Source organism: Poecilia mexicana, unplaced genomic scaffold (genome assembly GCF_051168715.1).
Source record: "Poecilia mexicana isolate PSO_F unplaced genomic scaffold, ASM5116871v1 scaffold_23, whole genome shotgun sequence".
In the NCBI taxonomy this organism is placed as follows: domain Eukaryota; kingdom Metazoa; phylum Chordata; class Actinopteri; order Cyprinodontiformes; family Poeciliidae; genus Poecilia; species Poecilia mexicana.
This window is the reverse complement of record NW_028263392.1, coordinates 14,861,008-14,877,076: the sequence shown is the minus strand read 5'-3', so window position 1 is coordinate 14,877,076 and position 16,069 is coordinate 14,861,008. Positions and strand designations below refer to the sequence as shown.

General features: G+C 39.2%; 2 protein-coding genes across 5 annotated transcripts in view; one reads left to right on the top strand and one right to left on the bottom strand.

The window, feature by feature from the left end:
* The first annotated feature begins 811 nt into the window (after positions 1-811).
* Positions 812-7,648, top strand: LOC106924673 (endoplasmic reticulum-Golgi intermediate compartment protein 2-like). Of its 4 annotated transcripts, none has more exons than XM_088002967.1 (14): positions 812-957; positions 2,088-2,221; positions 2,305-2,413; positions 3,028-3,074; positions 3,159-3,226; positions 4,110-4,150; positions 4,231-4,332; positions 4,409-4,504; positions 5,262-5,317; positions 5,610-5,708; positions 6,472-6,569; positions 6,659-6,739; positions 7,214-7,293; positions 7,378-7,648. In XM_088002967.1, the coding sequence occupies exons 2-14, from the start codon at positions 2,116-2,118 to the stop codon at positions 7,388-7,390; spliced, it is 996 nt and encodes a 331-aa protein (XP_087859093.1). In that variant the 5' UTR covers positions 812-957; positions 2,088-2,115; the 3' UTR covers positions 7,391-7,648. The 4 variants fall into 4 exon arrangements, with proteins under 4 accessions (XP_087859093.1, XP_014853986.2, XP_087859092.1 ...); XM_014998500.2 differs by having other exon boundaries at positions 6,659-6,818; XM_088002966.1 differs by having other exon boundaries at positions 6,656-6,739.
* A 119-nt stretch (positions 7,649-7,767) lies between these two features.
* The window catches only part of LOC106924675 (fatty acyl-CoA reductase 1), a 53,580-nt gene continuing 45,278 nt past the window's right edge, over positions 7,768-16,069 (bottom strand). Inside the window, exons 7-13 of the mRNA XM_088002965.1 lie at positions 15,998-16,042; positions 15,805-15,923; positions 14,058-14,125; positions 12,096-12,267; positions 11,883-12,012; positions 10,821-10,948; positions 7,768-10,395 (exon numbers count right to left, since the gene is read on the bottom strand). Of these exons, the coding sequence (XP_087859091.1) occupies positions 10,233-10,395; positions 10,821-10,948; positions 11,883-12,012; positions 12,096-12,267; positions 14,058-14,125; positions 15,805-15,923; positions 15,998-16,042 (825 nt within the window). The 3' untranslated portion in view covers positions 7,768-10,232. The remainder of the gene's footprint in view (positions 10,396-10,820; positions 10,949-11,882; positions 12,013-12,095; positions 12,268-14,057; positions 14,126-15,804; positions 15,924-15,997; positions 16,043-16,069) is intronic.

Below are 16,069 nucleotides of genomic sequence, written 5' to 3'. Positions count from 1 at the left end.
TGCAACACACTCATACTGTGAACTGCAAAGACCACATAAGTTTGGACTGGAAAAATAACATTAAATCAGTTAACACACTGCAAAAACAAACTAAGTATTTTTGCTGAATTTCCAGTGCAAATATCTTACCACACTTGAAAAGAAACAAAACTAGCTTACAAGTAGATTTTTTTTTTAGCAAGGAGCAATAATTCATTAATATTGAAGAAAAAGTGCGAGTTATAAGTCTCATGAGATATTTGCACTAGTAAAAGTCCAAAAATAGTAAGATCTTCTATTTTTGCACAGTGTCTTATAAAATAAAAAGGTATTTTGTTTGCAGTACCTCAGTGTGTGTTTTAAGTCAATAATTTGTTAATTTTGATTTTAAAAGTATTATTAGCATATTATTTAATTTGATACCACATTTTTCCTTTATTATAAGTTAAAATATCATGTTCCATTGGCAGAATATTTCACTATAACTAGTACTTATGAGAACAAAGTCATAACATTACAACTTTTTTGGTATTTAGATAGAAATTAGACAAAAAGTAAAGATTTAGATTTTTCCCTTTCTCTTTAACAAATCCAATTATCTAGTGTTTGGATTTGTTTAGGTCCTATTTGTTTAATATTAAAATTCTTATATGCATGTCATATTTAAACAAGCGAACACAAAAAAATTCAAAAACATTTTCTGTTTCACAAACTAAAAATTATATATCTTGGTGTTCAGGCGCCATCTGCTGGTGAAATTTTATACTACTGTTTACAAGTCCGAGGACGCTGTACGCAGCACCAGCTTACGTCATCACGTAACGGTGTAACAGACGACCCGCTGCCCGCTTCGCCTCTTGCGGTTTAACATCCTTCGATATGTTACGTTTAAAACAACCAAATGCGGTTCAAACGTGACTCTGCTGGTCGCCACGGAAACTCAGGGCTGATTTTAAAACCGACCGGATGATAAAACAGGTAAGATGATTAAAAAACAGCGACGTCACATCAGCGTAGGCTGTTTACATGTAAAAAGGAGAGTTAATGGTCACTTATGTACATCTCCACCCTGGATACTAGTCTGCTCCTTTAACAAACCAGCAATTTTAGTTTTATTTGTAATGTTTTTATCGTCTTCCTGTCATTATGACGTCTAGACACAATTAAAAATGGTATAATTAATGTTTAATAGCTATTATTAATTGAGACTCCATAAACAAATTAAGTATTTTTATTAATACCTTTATAAAACCTCCTCGGTTGATTACATTTAATGGTAGATTAATTAATTTTTTTAAAAATATGGTAGTAAAATAAAACATATGTATGCAAAAATAAATATTTAACCAAATGTTTTTTATAAACATTTTTAATATGTTGCATTTAGTCTGCAGAAATGCGAGTAAAGGGTATTTGAAATAGAAAAATGTCCGAATATAGAATTTTTTCCCCCAACTTAGCTTAAGCTTTTAAGGAGGTAAAAGACTGCATAAATGAGAATAAGTACAGAAATAATATATATGTATTAATATAAAAAGTACAATAGTTATTTAATGAAATAAATTGAAAATCAGTTAATCAATATAAATAAAAAATTAAATTGTATATTATTAATACTAATAATATACAAAAATAATCTGTGAAAAGATCAATATCTTCCACTTTCTCCCAGAGCTACTATTGCTAAAAATGCACCGCTACTGACCAAAAACAACCAATCAGAGCCAGGGGGAGGGTCTTGGCGCTGACAATCACCTTATGTATGCTCTGCTAAATGTGCCAATAGCAGAGAAGTGATTTACAGTTACAGGAAACCGGTTTATCTACTTTCAGTTGTGGTTATGCTAACTAGCCTTAGCATTCACAACAGGCTCTGCTAACTACAGGGTAGCAGAGAAAGTGATTGACATCACTAAGACCCACCTCTTGGATCTGATTGGTTGTTTTGGAGTTATCACTTTGAGCAGGCGATTTATCACAATTTATCTGTCCTATATACTGTCACAACATAGTGACAGTTTCAACTAATACAAAACAAAATATTCTTATAAAAGTTACACCTTTAAATGACGATCTAGATCAGTTTTAAACATATTTTGTGTTTGGAGGATTTGGAAAGCCATCCTGACCGCTAAGATGAGGCGTCTGTCCAGAAGAAAAGCCCTGAGTCTGGTGAAGGAGCTGGACGCCTTCCCCAAAGTGGCAGACAGCTACATGGAAACGTCTGCGTCCGGGGGGACAGGTGGGACCAGAACCCTGAAATCAAACAGAACCGTCACCAGAAACACAACCCAAGAGTAACCGCTCCGTCTGTCTCCTCCGCAGTGTCCATCATAGCATTCAGCGCCATGGCGGTTCTGGCCATCTTGGAGTTCTTTGTGTACCGAGACACTTGGATGAAATATGAATATGAAGTTGACAAGGATTTTTCCAGGTTAGCATTTATTGATACGTTAGCTTGCTGCATTGTGATTAGCTACAATACAGGATTTCTTCCAAAGTGTTATAAGCCTGGCGGGCCACCAGGCTTAACTTACTCCCCCGCCAGGCTTAGTGTTTTTTATGTATTTATTTTTCAGTCATTTTCAACCTTTCCAAAGAAAGAAAACTGCTGAAACATTGGTGAAAAAAATACAAGACAAAACCAGTACAGAAATAAACATTTCAATTCCTGTCAATCGTAAAAACACAAAATGTTGACAGAAAAAAGTACATAGAAGCAAAAGCAAAGCAGCAGAATTTTTCCTGTATATTTTTCTAAAACATGTCTCCAAGGAATTACATTTATTTTATTTTTATGGAAGACCAAAAGTGACATAATTAAAATTAAAAGCAGAAATATACATTGTCCATTTTAGGTAATATTTCTTTATTTTAATCATCTTTAATTTTGTTTGCCTTTTTTAAAAACTCTATCGTTGGTGTTTCAGTATTGTAAATAACACACAGTCAAATTTTCAAATTTACTGTCAATCTTTTAACATTTTTACCATATAAAATGTTAAACTGCACGATATAAAGCTAAATATGTCTTTTTCTTGACCGCAGTAAGCTAAGAATAAATGTGGACGTCACAGTAGCAATGAAATGCCAGCGTGAGTAGCTGACGTTCTTCATTAAACTGTTTAAATGTGTTTAAATTTGTTAACTCAGGATTTACTTCTGTGTTTTTATTGCAGATGTGGGAGCAGACATCTTGGATCTGGCAGAAACTATGATCACATCCAATGGCCTGCAGTACGAACCTGTGAGTTCACCTGTTTGGTTTGTTAAATTTAACCAGTGGTGTCAACATTTTTATGAAATCTGTCAATCAGAAACAAGAAAAGTGTATTAAACTGTTGAAATCAATTGTTTCCAGTTTTACTATTCTTTACTTGTGGTCATGGGCCAAACAAAATCATTTCAAGGGCCACAAATGGCCCCTGGGCCTCACTTTGGACACCCCTGACTTATTCCAATCTTTGTTTTTCCAGGGAAAATAAAACTTAAATTCAAAATAAGCAATGAAAAAATTGAGAAACCTGGAGCTTAAATACTGGATCAGGTTGTAAAGCGCTAGATAAGCCAATTAAAGGAGACGTGGAACAGCTGTGGGACGGAGAGCAGCAGAAAAACTTAACGAGGAAACCAATTAACCCAAACGAATCTAAACTAAGACTCAAGGAATCAGAGAGAAAAAGTCTGATAACAATCCAAGAAATTAAATTCAAATATTCATGAAACAAACTAAGGAAGTAAAGGAAATTAATTATATGGCAACACATTAACAACAATAATAAACATGGAAAAAACAATTTACCTTTAGAATATAAAAAAATAAATTTGCAACACTGAGGGGAAAAAATAGTTTTATTATTTGTTTGTTTTTGACTTTATTTTGTTGTAAAATAAAACCAAATCCACCAAAAAACATCCAGTTACACACATTCAGTTCCTCCAAGTGACAATAATATTCCTTCCTAGATTTAAACATGCAGTTTATTTAAACATCTCTGTATTTAAACATGTTTTTATTATTTTGGACCAAAAAGCTAAAATTCCAGCTCCAGCTCTTCATGTCAGTCAGAAAATTGATGAAAGAAATCATTAAAATGTTTTGCTCATCTCATCTTTGTGCTTTTAATCAGGTTATTTTTGAATTATCCCCACAACAGAGGCTGTGGCAAAGGTAGGAGAAGTTTAATGTGAGTATTCAGCGTTAAGTTTTAAGGATTAGATGGTAACTTAATGCTTGTTTTTGTCCTTCAGGACGCTGCGTCTCCTTCAGAGCAGGCTGAGGGAGGAGCACGCTCTGCAGGAGGTTCTCTACAAAACGCTGCTGAAGGGAGCGCCCACCGCTCTGCCGCCGCGGTTCGTCTCCATTCAGACCACGCGGCTGGTAAAGTACGACTCAGCAAAAACGTTTGACGTGTGGTCTGGGTTTCAGGGAGGACGCCCCCAACGAGCCGCTCAACGCCTGCAGGATTCACGGACACGCTTACGTCAATAAGGTGGCAGGAAACCTACACATCACAGTAGGAAAGTAAGGAAGTATGCAGAAAATAGTGTTAGGATATCAATTTTTTTTATAATTTTTATTTAATCTCTGGAAAAGAAAATGATTTTGGTCCATTTTAACAACAAAAATGAACAAAAGTGTGTAAATATTAAACACACTGACATCAGAGTTTAGCATTTTTAAGGTGAGATGAAATACAACAGAATTAACTCATTAATAACTGGCTGAGCAAATGTGCCGGAACTCTGCAAGGGTTGCTAGTCAATGGGGTGAGTTCTACTTGGGTTGCTAGGCAACGGGCTGAGTTCTACTTGGGTTGCTAGGCAACGGGCTGAGTTCTACTTGGGTTGCTAGGCAACGGGCTGAGTTCTACTTGGGTTGCTAGGCAATGGGCTGCTGATTTGTGACTCAAAGTTTGGGAGGTTTGTGAACATTTTCAGACACCAAAAATTCTAAACTTGTTGCCATTAAATTATTATAATAAGCTCCTATAGCTTGGTGAAAAGTTACCTATAAGTTAGTTTTTGTTGCGTTTTCAGTGTAGTAATATATTTGCACTAGAAACTAAAAAATACTTGGTTGGCCCCTTTGTCTTAAAGGGGCCAACAATCAGCTGGATTTTCACATTGCACGGTTTATTTATTTATTTATTACATTGTAAGGAAAACATTTTGTTAGATTTGTATTACCTTGATTTTTTTTGTACCGATATTAAATTTCCAAAATGTTAGAAAAACACACGTCAAGTTAATCTCCTGACTAACATTTAGTGTTTTTTTAGGCCGATTCACCATCCGCAGGGCCACGCTCACATCGCTGCTTTTGTGAGTCACGAGGGTAAGAAACGTCCTCTCTACCAGGTCCAACTTTAATGGATGTTTTAAAATGAAAAACTTTAGAAATGACAGAAAATATTTCAATAATCTGCCAGTGGAACAGAGTATTTATCCCATATTGTAATTTAAAATCTCTTGTTCCACTGGTAGGTTTATTTCACTTCTAACTAGTACTTTTTTTTAAAATCAGCACTTAAAACCAGCTCCCATAAAATGCTGAAAAGTTACTTCGTTAGTTTTCTTTATTTTAAGTGTAGTAAGATATTTGCACTAAAATCTTTGTCTTTCTGCAGCGTACAACTTCTCCCATCGAATTGACCATTTATCTTTCGGCCAAGAGGTTCCAGGCATAATCAATCCTCTGGACGGCACCGAGAAAATCACCTACAACAGTGAGTTTATTCAATCTAAGAGACAAAATGTCGCCTTTGTCTTTTATTGACCAAACAGATTACAATACGTCTATGCAGTATACCTCTTTTGTACAAAATTATCCTTGTCCGTTCTGCCTATTTTGAGCAAGCGTGCTGGAACTCGGTTTGGGTTGCTAGGTAACAGATGGAACTCTGCCGTGGTTGCTAAGTAACAGGCTAGGCTTCCCTGGGGTCACTAGGTCAGTTTCTGCTCATTTATGAATCAACATTCGGGAGGTTTGACATTATTCAGACACCAAAATGTATAAAGTTTTTTTTTTTTTTTTTTGAGACCCAAGTGGAAGTACAGAAATGCGTATACTGGAAAATAAAATATGCAAATATCTTAGTACACGTGAAATAAAAGAGAAGTAACTTACATGTAAATTATATTGGAGCTTATTTTAGGTTAATACTTTTGATAAAAAGTACAAGTTACTCTTCCAAATATTTTCTGAGATAAGCCGACATTTTTCCCATAAGTGAAAAAAATGTTGCCAATGAAGCTAGTGCTTTATAGACTTAAAACTACTCACATTAAAAACTTATTTCACTTATAGCATGGGGGACATATCTTGTTAAAAGTGTCAATCTACCAGTGGAAGTAGTGGTTTTTTAAATAAATATTAAGGAAATATTTACTTAAAAGATGCTCCTATATCTTGCTGAAAAGTTAATTTTAAATAAGTTAATTTTAAATAAGTATAAACGCGCTTTGGGTCTGTTTTTGTCTCGTCTGCAGATAACCAGATGTACCAGTACTTCATCACAGTGGTTCCCACCAAGCTGAACACACACCTGATCTCTGCAGACACACACCAGTTCTCCGTGACGGAGCGAGTGAGTGGCCAGGCTGACTGCTTCAGGCGAACCTGAGTGTGTGTGCTAACTGTGTGTGTGTGTGTGTGTGTGCGTGTGTGTGTGAGGAGCGGGTGATCAACCACGCGGCGGGCAGCCATGGCGTCTCGGGGATCTTCGTGAAGTACGACACCAGCTCCCTGATGGTGACGGTGAGCGAGCAGCACATGGCGCTGGGACGCTTCCTGGTGCGGCTCTGCGGCATCGTAGGCGGAATCTTCTCCACCACAGGCGAGTCGGCGGCCATGTTTACCAGCTACGGCAGCCTGGGAGGACCACACTCTGTCCAGCCACACCGCAGGGCCTCCAGGCGTCTGTCCATCCATCCATCCATCTGGGGTTTCTGACTGATCTTTATTATATTTGCCTGAAATTTATTCCAGAATTGAACTTTTCAACTTTTAACATGAACATTTCACATTATTTCTGAATTGCTGAATTTGTATTTACCTTGAATTCTTCAGTCTGAACTTTTGGACCTCTGGTTCCATTTTCCTTTAGCATCAAACCAAAACCATTTAATGTTCTAGCTTCCACCAAACGCATCAGGATTTGAATAATCACCTACAATTCCTGCATGCATGTTAAAAATACTCTTATTTTTAAACCCGTCTTCCTGCTTGAAGGCATGCTTCACAACCTGGTCGGGTTCTGCTTCGACATCGTCTGCTGTCGCTTTAGGGTCGGCGCCTACAGACCCAGACAGGTGAGTCCGGTGGATTCGGTTCTGGACATGAACACACCCATGGATGGAAGCGTTTAAACGCTCTAACCACTGAATCTGTTGCAGGAGCTGCAGCTGAATCACCTGAACCACCACCAAGCCCCTCTTCTGGTGTGAAACGCTCCGCTCTAGACTCACTGGGATCTAAAGACCGTCATCTCTGGAAGACGTTTGTTTCAGTAAAATTCATATCCTTCATTGCACTGTAGGTTAAATATCCCCCCCAGTAAATGCATTAATTGTGTTTTAGTGACTGTAAATTTGAGTTTTAATTGGTCAAAATGATGTCGTATGATTTGTTATTTAACAGATTAAAAGAATGCAAACAAAAAAAAAATCTTTTTTTTTTAAAAATAGAGATAATCCCTTAAAATGTAAAAGTATCAACCAGCAGGAGGATATTTTCCTGAAAAAGCAACAAAACAAACACTTGTGAAACAGACGGCAGCACAGATGCGCTTTTTATCCTCTTTATTTCAGTTTTGCCAAGCAGACTGAATCTCGTTAGAGCGGGGAACACAGGTGGTCAAACAATTTGCAAAAATGACACCAGTGAGAATAAGATGTTCTCGGTCATGTGTTGCCGTTTGCGCCGGCAGAACGTCACGTTTTGAGTGAACAAAGACAGTGCTGTTACCAAACGGACAAACATGGATGACAGCATGAAGATAGCCCTGTAGCTCTTTGGGGACAACCTGACAAAACCGATTCATCACGCAGTCCGAGCGCGAACCGACGCGCACACACAACAAAACCAGAGTTTTGCATAAACATTTAGTTTCTTCCCTTTTTCTCCCATTAAATCTCATTCAGTTTGAAAGCAGACAACAGCGGCCGCCTCAGACTTCACGTTAAATACTTGTTGTAGTTCGAGGGAAGCTCTGTGGTCCTGTGAATACAGCAGTGATTCAACAAATACAACTTTATGGTAACTAAAGTTTTCTTCTTATAAAACTGGATACCAACCACACCAAACAGGTCTACTCCCTTAAATAGCAGCGATTCTCCATTCGGTCAGATGTGGTGTCCCTCATGGTTGTGTACTCGGGCCCCTGATGTCCCCGCCCCCAACCCACTTTTGTATTAGCATTTAGCCTGCTAGTGAGCATCTATGCAGACGACTCGACTGCACTGCGTGTTGAAATAACCTTCAGAGTGTATCTTTTCAGAGAAACACAACTGTTGCTAACGGTTACCGCTTTGATTTCACTCTGAATCGTTCACCTAACACTCCACACACCCCAATAAATTACATAATTGATATTGGACAAATACTTTTTAAAACTTCTTTAGCATTAGATGCATCATAATCCTTCATTCGTCTTCAGTGCAGTGGACCTCCGCTTGTTCGGTTTTCGTAGATTTTTCTTCGGAACATGATTCTTCTCATAGAGTAAATCTGATTTATTTGAAAGAAAATGCACCTAAAATACCTCAACGGAGTGCAACTGGTGTCGTTTGTGAAGCAACCAATACAGGAGCGCCATTAGTTTTCATTGGTGCTGACGGCACAGAAATGATATTAAACTGTTAATTTAGAACAGCAGCGGTGAGCTGTGCATCTGAACAGCTGATTTAGTTTGTGATCGGCTGGTTTAGGTTATTAATACGTACAATGTATATTTGGAAATAAACTCAAGATGAGGAACTGTTTTATTGTTGAGATATCCAATTGATTCACAGGCTTTTAAAAAATTACATTTAGTTGGAAAAATTAACTGCAAAGCATTGATGAATCAATATTTTTACCTAGACTGATTGCCAAGCAGGAACTTGGAAAGGTTAGCCCAGATAACGCAGTGCTAGCTTGAGCTAGCTAGCTAGCATTCTGTTTGTAGCCAGAACAAACAAGATGGTGCCTTCTTTCTGCTAAATTTGGATCTTCTGCATTTCATCAACCGTTTTTTAAGTTTCCCTTCACTGAGCTTCTGTATCATAAAGCAAAACATTGATCATCGAACAGACGCTCTTCAGATGTCGCCATTTTGTTTGATCAGCACCAATGAACAAGAGCGGCGATATGGAAGAGTGTACAGTAATGCTAAAACTGTTTCCACAGGGCATATCAATGCAAATTAAGATATTTCTTGTGTTTTTAGCTGTTGGGGATCCACTGCACTTCATTTTAAAATTTTGGAGGTTATCCTCTCAAAACCCTGATTAGGACCATTTTACGGAACCATCTACAGTTTCTACTACGCTATATAAATAAACTCCACTCTGATGTACTATTATGTATATATGCCACACTGCCGAGGTCTAACACACAATCAGACTTGCTCTTTTGGTGCAAGTATAAAGATGTAAAAGTAGTAAAACCAGTTCAGTACAAACAAAGTAGATGAGCATTCAGGTTCACCCTCAGACATCCCGGTCGTAATTCAGCCAGAAGCTAGCCTAGCTTGTCTCATGTCATGTGGGCAAACCGTCTGGACTGTCATCTTAAAAAGGCAGTAGATGCACAGAATGCAAGAGGATAAAACAAGTTAAAATAAAAATAACTACGTAGAGTTCGTCCTCTGCTGCAATGACGCATTTCAAGTATGGAAAACACAGATCTGTCACAAGGCAGGAGGTCGGGGAAGGAAGTGGGAAGTCACACAGAAGGCGTATCGTTGCATATATAATTGGCCACTTTGAAGGAAACATTAGGTAGAAAATAAAAAGACACCACTTTCTCTGTAGGACAGGGTTTTTCTGACGGGAATGTCAAGTTTCCCAACTCAACCAGTAACTACATAGCAAATAGACCTCGTTATTTTCCTTCTGTCAGCCGCAGACGTCCGTAGAGAGAGCCCTGTTCGTCCACGTCAGGAGCGTCTGAGCTTAAGGTGACTTCTTTTTGTTTTGTTTTTTTATTTTTACCGCTGACAGCTGAAGGCGAAGGCTGCCCGTCTCCGGCTCAAGGCTGTGAGGAAGACTCAGTTGGTTAAGGTGCTGGAAGCACGGAAGTAGGAGAGGAACTTGAAACAGAGGCTGACCACGAAGTACCAGATGTTTCTGGCCATCTGGGAGCGGGCGATGAACACCCGCCAGATGAAGACCACCAGCAGGGTGTTGAAGGTGTACCGGATGTTCCTCAGCCTGGAGGACAACCAAAGACAGCAGTAAGGTCCAAACCCAGACCTTTCATTTATCCCTGGACCTGCGGTAGTGGCTGCAGGTTTTTAAAAACATAACTAGGGTTGATCAGAAAAGACAAAAGAAAAATTCATAAATTCTCTTTAAATAATCATATCTTCTACATAAAACATGTAAAATTTTACGCTCATGATCTCCAAATGTTTGTACAACTTACTGTTTGTTTAAAAGGAAAATCTACATTTAAACAGCAGGATCGCCCCTCCCCCTCTTCAGAGAAATGGAGGGAGTAACCATAGCAACCAGATCTCAGCTCTTTGTCCTCCAGTAGCTTTAGCTTTTTTAAATCACCCAGTAACTTCCACCTATTTAACACACACAGTTTTCTCTAAAAACAAAGTATTTTAGTGTTTTTGCAGCTGACTTACTTCCGGAGATGCTGCCTGGCAGCAGGAATGTCGGACATGTCTTCGTTCAGGACGTACTTCTTGGTGCCGATGCAGTAGTTCTCAATGTATTCGGGCCAGTTCAGCTGACGCACGTCAAAGTTAAATGTCTGGGAAAACGAAGGGGAGCTCAATCAAACTAAAACCACAGAGGAAGAATGTCGACACTGAAGCAAGGATGGAGTCAGAAACTTGTTTTCAGGATGATGAATAACAAAAAAGTTCATTTTAAAGATTATATGCATTCAGACTAATAAAACAACTAAAACTCTTTGGCGCTTTTTAACAACATCAGCTGCTTAAATTTCCTGCGATTTTCCCTCAAAACACTTAAAATAAAACTGATTAATCACATTTTTGATTTTTGAAGATTTAGGGGTTTTTTTTTAACCAATGCTCTCCTGGGGTTTCCATAGCGATGAGTGATGTCATCAAGCCCAGGGCGGCCATCTTGATGACAAGTGTGTTTTACAGTTTCCTTTTATTTAGACTTTGAATTCAGGTTGATTGGATGGCAGAATATCAGGACATTTTATTTTTTAATCACAAGAATAATGTTATAATGAAATGGTACGACAATAAAGTGGAAATAATGTGAGAATAAAGAGTTAATGCTGCCAGAACAAACAGGAGAATGAAGAAATGAATAGTAAAACATTAATTGAGGAATGTTGAGCATCTTGTGAAGTTAAACTCTGGATAGGTTTTACGACATTTCATCTTTTAACACATCAGATTAAAGATATCGATAACTAGAAGACTTTTTATTAAATGACTTTTTTGTGGTAACTTTAGGACTTTATTCTGCTGATATTGTGACTGTTTTTTGAGCCAGGTCTTCATATTTCAGAAGGGATAAAAGAAATAAAAGCCAGTTTTTGAAAATATTTTCTGTCGTAATCTGCTTTTCTTTTGAAAAAGAAACCAAACAAGCCGTATCACCCAGCCGTAGCGTTGCTGCATCTTCAGTTATGATTATAACAAGCTTGGAAGAACAACGTCGCACATCGTCTCAGTGAGACATAGCGTCGGCGTCCGGCTGACCTTCCTGTCCTCGGGGCTCAGCTGGCCCATCAGCATGCTCATGTTCTCCGAGTTCCACTCCCAGTCCTGGCTGCTGAAGTACTCCAGCAGGTGGATCGCCTTGTGCAGCCGGTTGAAGATGCGCATCATCCTGCAGGGAAGCACAAACCTTCAATGCAGACCAACATCTCCGTCACGCAGCAAACCGAGGAGGCGGATGTTCGCTGTTCTCACTGCGGCTTCTGTCCGCACAGACGGAGGAAGAGGTCGTAGATGAAGGCCGGGAACTTGTGGCTGACCAGGATCCAGTACTGGTTGATCAGGTAGTTGGAGGTGATGTTGGCGTTGGGTCTGCGGAAAGCCTGCTCCAACGGGTTCCTCTTAAAGGACGACATGACGTGGTGCTCTGTCAGGAGACAAAAACACACAAAACCACTGATCACTTACTGAAATCAACTAGTTTGGTGATTAATCGCTATACAGACTAAGAAGCTTTTTAATTATTGTCGCTGCAAACAAAACGCGTAGTCAGAAATTGGACCAAACCTTCATTTGTTATTTAAGTTGTTTGAATGAGAAACAAATTTAAAGAAGAAGATGATTGGATTGATTTGGAGTTCAATAAGAGACACAGACGATCCAGGCTGACATGATTAATCAAATTGTTTATGGAAATAATCGTCCGATTAATAATCGTTAGCTGGATTATACAAAATCAAAAACACTAAAAAACTGTTCAGTTTTTTTTGCAGTAAGATAAAAAAATCATTTGTAAATTAGTTTTAAAGTGGAATAATTTTAGTTTCTCTTTGTTCAAATTCTGCAAAAACCAGAAAAAACCCAATTTAATGATTCAATTAAAAAACTAATCAATTAATTTGCAAGTGATCAAGGATCCACTAAAAGTATGTGCCTTTATTTTTAGGCAATAAAATTTTAACTTTCTTGTTTAAAAGAAGAAATTATTTGGATCTTTTTATCTAATATTGTCTAACAGAAAAATGCCAATTTTTTTAATTCAAATAATTAATAAATAATCGTTAGTTGCAGATTTAATCTGAACATTTTTTTTTTATCAAGTTCAGTTTTGTTCGGATCGGTGAGAGGAGAATGTTTTTTAAATCCAGATAATGAAAAATGTGTCTGGGAAGCGTTTCCTGTGAAATCCCGAGGGAACAGAAGGTTTGTGCGTTTGGGATAATCTGCGCTAAGCTCTGCCTCCCTGACGCAGCAACAAAACGCGGCTAAACGCCGCCACACCGCTTTTACAGTGCAGCGTTCAACACCACCTTCATGACGGGTGGAGCCGCTCAGGAGGATCCCAACGTCCCACGGTAACCTTTGACCTTTATCAGGACGCCCAGTCCAGAGACGCAGCCATGTGACCAGCAGACGTTACGTCACGGCCTCGTTTCCATGCCGACAGGAGCGGATCTACGGTGACAGCCAGCTGCGGATCGATAACATCTGGAACATCTGGATCTACAGAAACCATCTGGTTGTGATTCCTGCGGGAAGTTTGTTAATCTGGGAACGGCGAAGGGATGGGATTGATTTGGTCTGACGATTTTAACGTTAGATTTAAAATACAAACTAAAGTCATCGAGGATCATGGATGGAGGGAAGAACGGATGGATAGACGGATAGATATGTGTAGTTTTTCTTCCTGGCAACAGAATTAGGAATAAAGTTTGGGATTTCAGGTGTTTGGTTGGTTTCATGTCTTCAGATTCAGACCAACGCAGATAAACTGACTCTCATTCGGTAACGAGCAGCTCCTGCAGCCTGCTGCAGCCCGGCGTCGACGGAGGATTACAAACGAGCGTTTCCCCTCAACCGCAGAATTAATTAGCAATCACCGGGTTAATCTCTGACATTTCTCCAGACTAATCCTTAACGACAGTCTGGGATGTTATTTAGCGTGGGAGCCCACAACCTACAGATGAGAATTAATCTCTACTTCAGTAAACATGGAGTCTGGATGAGTTTCTACATCTGTCCAGCAGGTGGCAGCCTTTCCCAGCCTTAATCCTCCACTACAGGCGTCATGGCAGCCGCAGAGTCAGAGGCAGCTGATTGATCTGTGATGAAGCGGCGAACTGAGGCAAACTGAGATGATGGGCCCAAACCGCCGCATCGACCTGCAGCGGCGGGTTGCCGTTAGCATCAGGGCGGCGCGGCGTGGCGCGTACTCACCGATCTCGCCCCAGTGGAACGGGTTGATGCCGCCAGTCGTGCAGTTGTACACCAGAGCCGTTTTAGGCCTGCAAAACAAGAGATCCAGGTCCAAAAGTGCCTTAAAATGTGATTTGTGTCTGTTTTAGACACAATAAATGTTCATATTTTCACACAGAGCCTCCAGACTTTGAGCCCTGTGGAACAAAAATAGCAAATTAAACCTAATGGCCGACCACAAGATTCGTTAAAAATGGAAATAAACATTTCTTTTTAGGTTTGACCTCCTCAATGAGCCACATTTTTATAAAATCTGTAGAAGGGCTGCAGCTAACTATCATTTTAGTTATCAATTATTCTGACGATTAATCAGATAAAAAAATAGGCAAAATCTGCAGATTTTTTATTTAACCACCTTTTTTTTTTTTTTACACAATATTGAAACACGTTAAAAGATGCAAAGATGCATAAATAAATTTTTTAAATAAGAAAAGAAACATTTTATTGCCAAAAAATGCAACATCGCATTCCTTTAGGGAGCGCTTGATTACTTTTATCACAGATCTGCAGCTGAAAAAGTCCAACTAATAATTGCAACCCTAATATTTGTGCTTTAAATTAACTTTAATGACTCTAGTTACCGATTAATCAATTACTAAATTAGTTCATGATCATTTCAATGATCAATTAATCATGATTAATCATTTCAGTCCTAATTCTGTTTGATTCTTGATGACTCTCTCTCATAAATTGGAGGTTTTGGAGTGACCCAGTCAAAGTCTGTACTTAAATACAACTGAATGAGATTATCCTGCTATTAAACTGTGAAGCAGTAAAAATGGATCTTTTATCAGATTAAAAGAAAACCTTAAATATGGCCTTTACTGCCAGGATCAGCCCAACTTGGCGCTGGCGCCCGTCACTGACCAGCTGCCAATTTTCAGTTTCCCTGGAATCTTTGGCCCTTAAAAAAGGGAGCGGCTGCGATTTTCCAACTCATTCCCTCCGAGCGGAACGTCTGACTCAGTCTGAGTCAACGGGACAAACATTTCCAGACCGGAGGAGGGAAACGGCAAAACGGTTCAGATTAAACCTGCAGCAGATTTTCATGTTTACAGTCCAAAACTTTTTCTGCTTCTTCAAATTTTACACACATTTTAGTCACTAAAAGAGTTCCATAATTTAGAGATTAAATGAAGCTTCCAAAAAATGTTCATGGCAACGCTTCAAACTTTTCCAGACGTGAAAAATAAACGATAAAAAGTTCAATTTGTGTTTTTGAATTTAACGTAAATATTTCAGTTTTAAATCTGGAAGAAAGAGACAAGAAACTAGAAGAAAGGAAAGCAAGGAAGGAAGGAAGGAGGGGAGGTAGGAAGGAAAGAAAAACTGGAAGTGGGACTCAAAGAAGAAATAAAGAAAGAAAGAAAGAAAGAAAGAAAAAGATATGACAAGGAATGCTGAGGAAGGAAGGTAGGAAGGAGACAGAGTAGAGAAAGAAGGGAAGACAAGGAGTTAAGAGAAAGGAATGAAGGAAAAAAGAAAGGAAGGAAAGAAAAATTTAGGAAGGGAAAAAGAAAAGAAGAAAAAAACAAGGAGTGTAGAGGAAGGAAGGTAGGAAACAAGGAAGGAACAAAGGAAAAACAGAAGGACTTGAAGATGAAAGAAAAGAAGAAAGGAAAGGAGTCAAGCCGCTCTATAATCTATAATCCAAGTAAAAATCAATCATCCACCTGATGTAGGAGCTAAGCCCCGCCCACAGACCCACCTGTGCACGGCGGTGTACCAGCCGGCGGCCAGGGTCAGGTTGATGACGACGTCGACGGGGATCAGGTCGGCCACGGCGTCGTTGTTGGCCCTCATGGTGCGCAGGATCCCCTTCCCCGCCTGGCGACACAACACCAGATTAGCCTAATCCTAATCCGGCCGCCGGGCGAACGGAAGCCGTCAGGCTCACTCACCGCGATGAAGACGCCGCTCGGCCCGTTGAAGTTGTCGATCCAACCCTGAGGAGGAAGAGGAGCAGGTGAAGA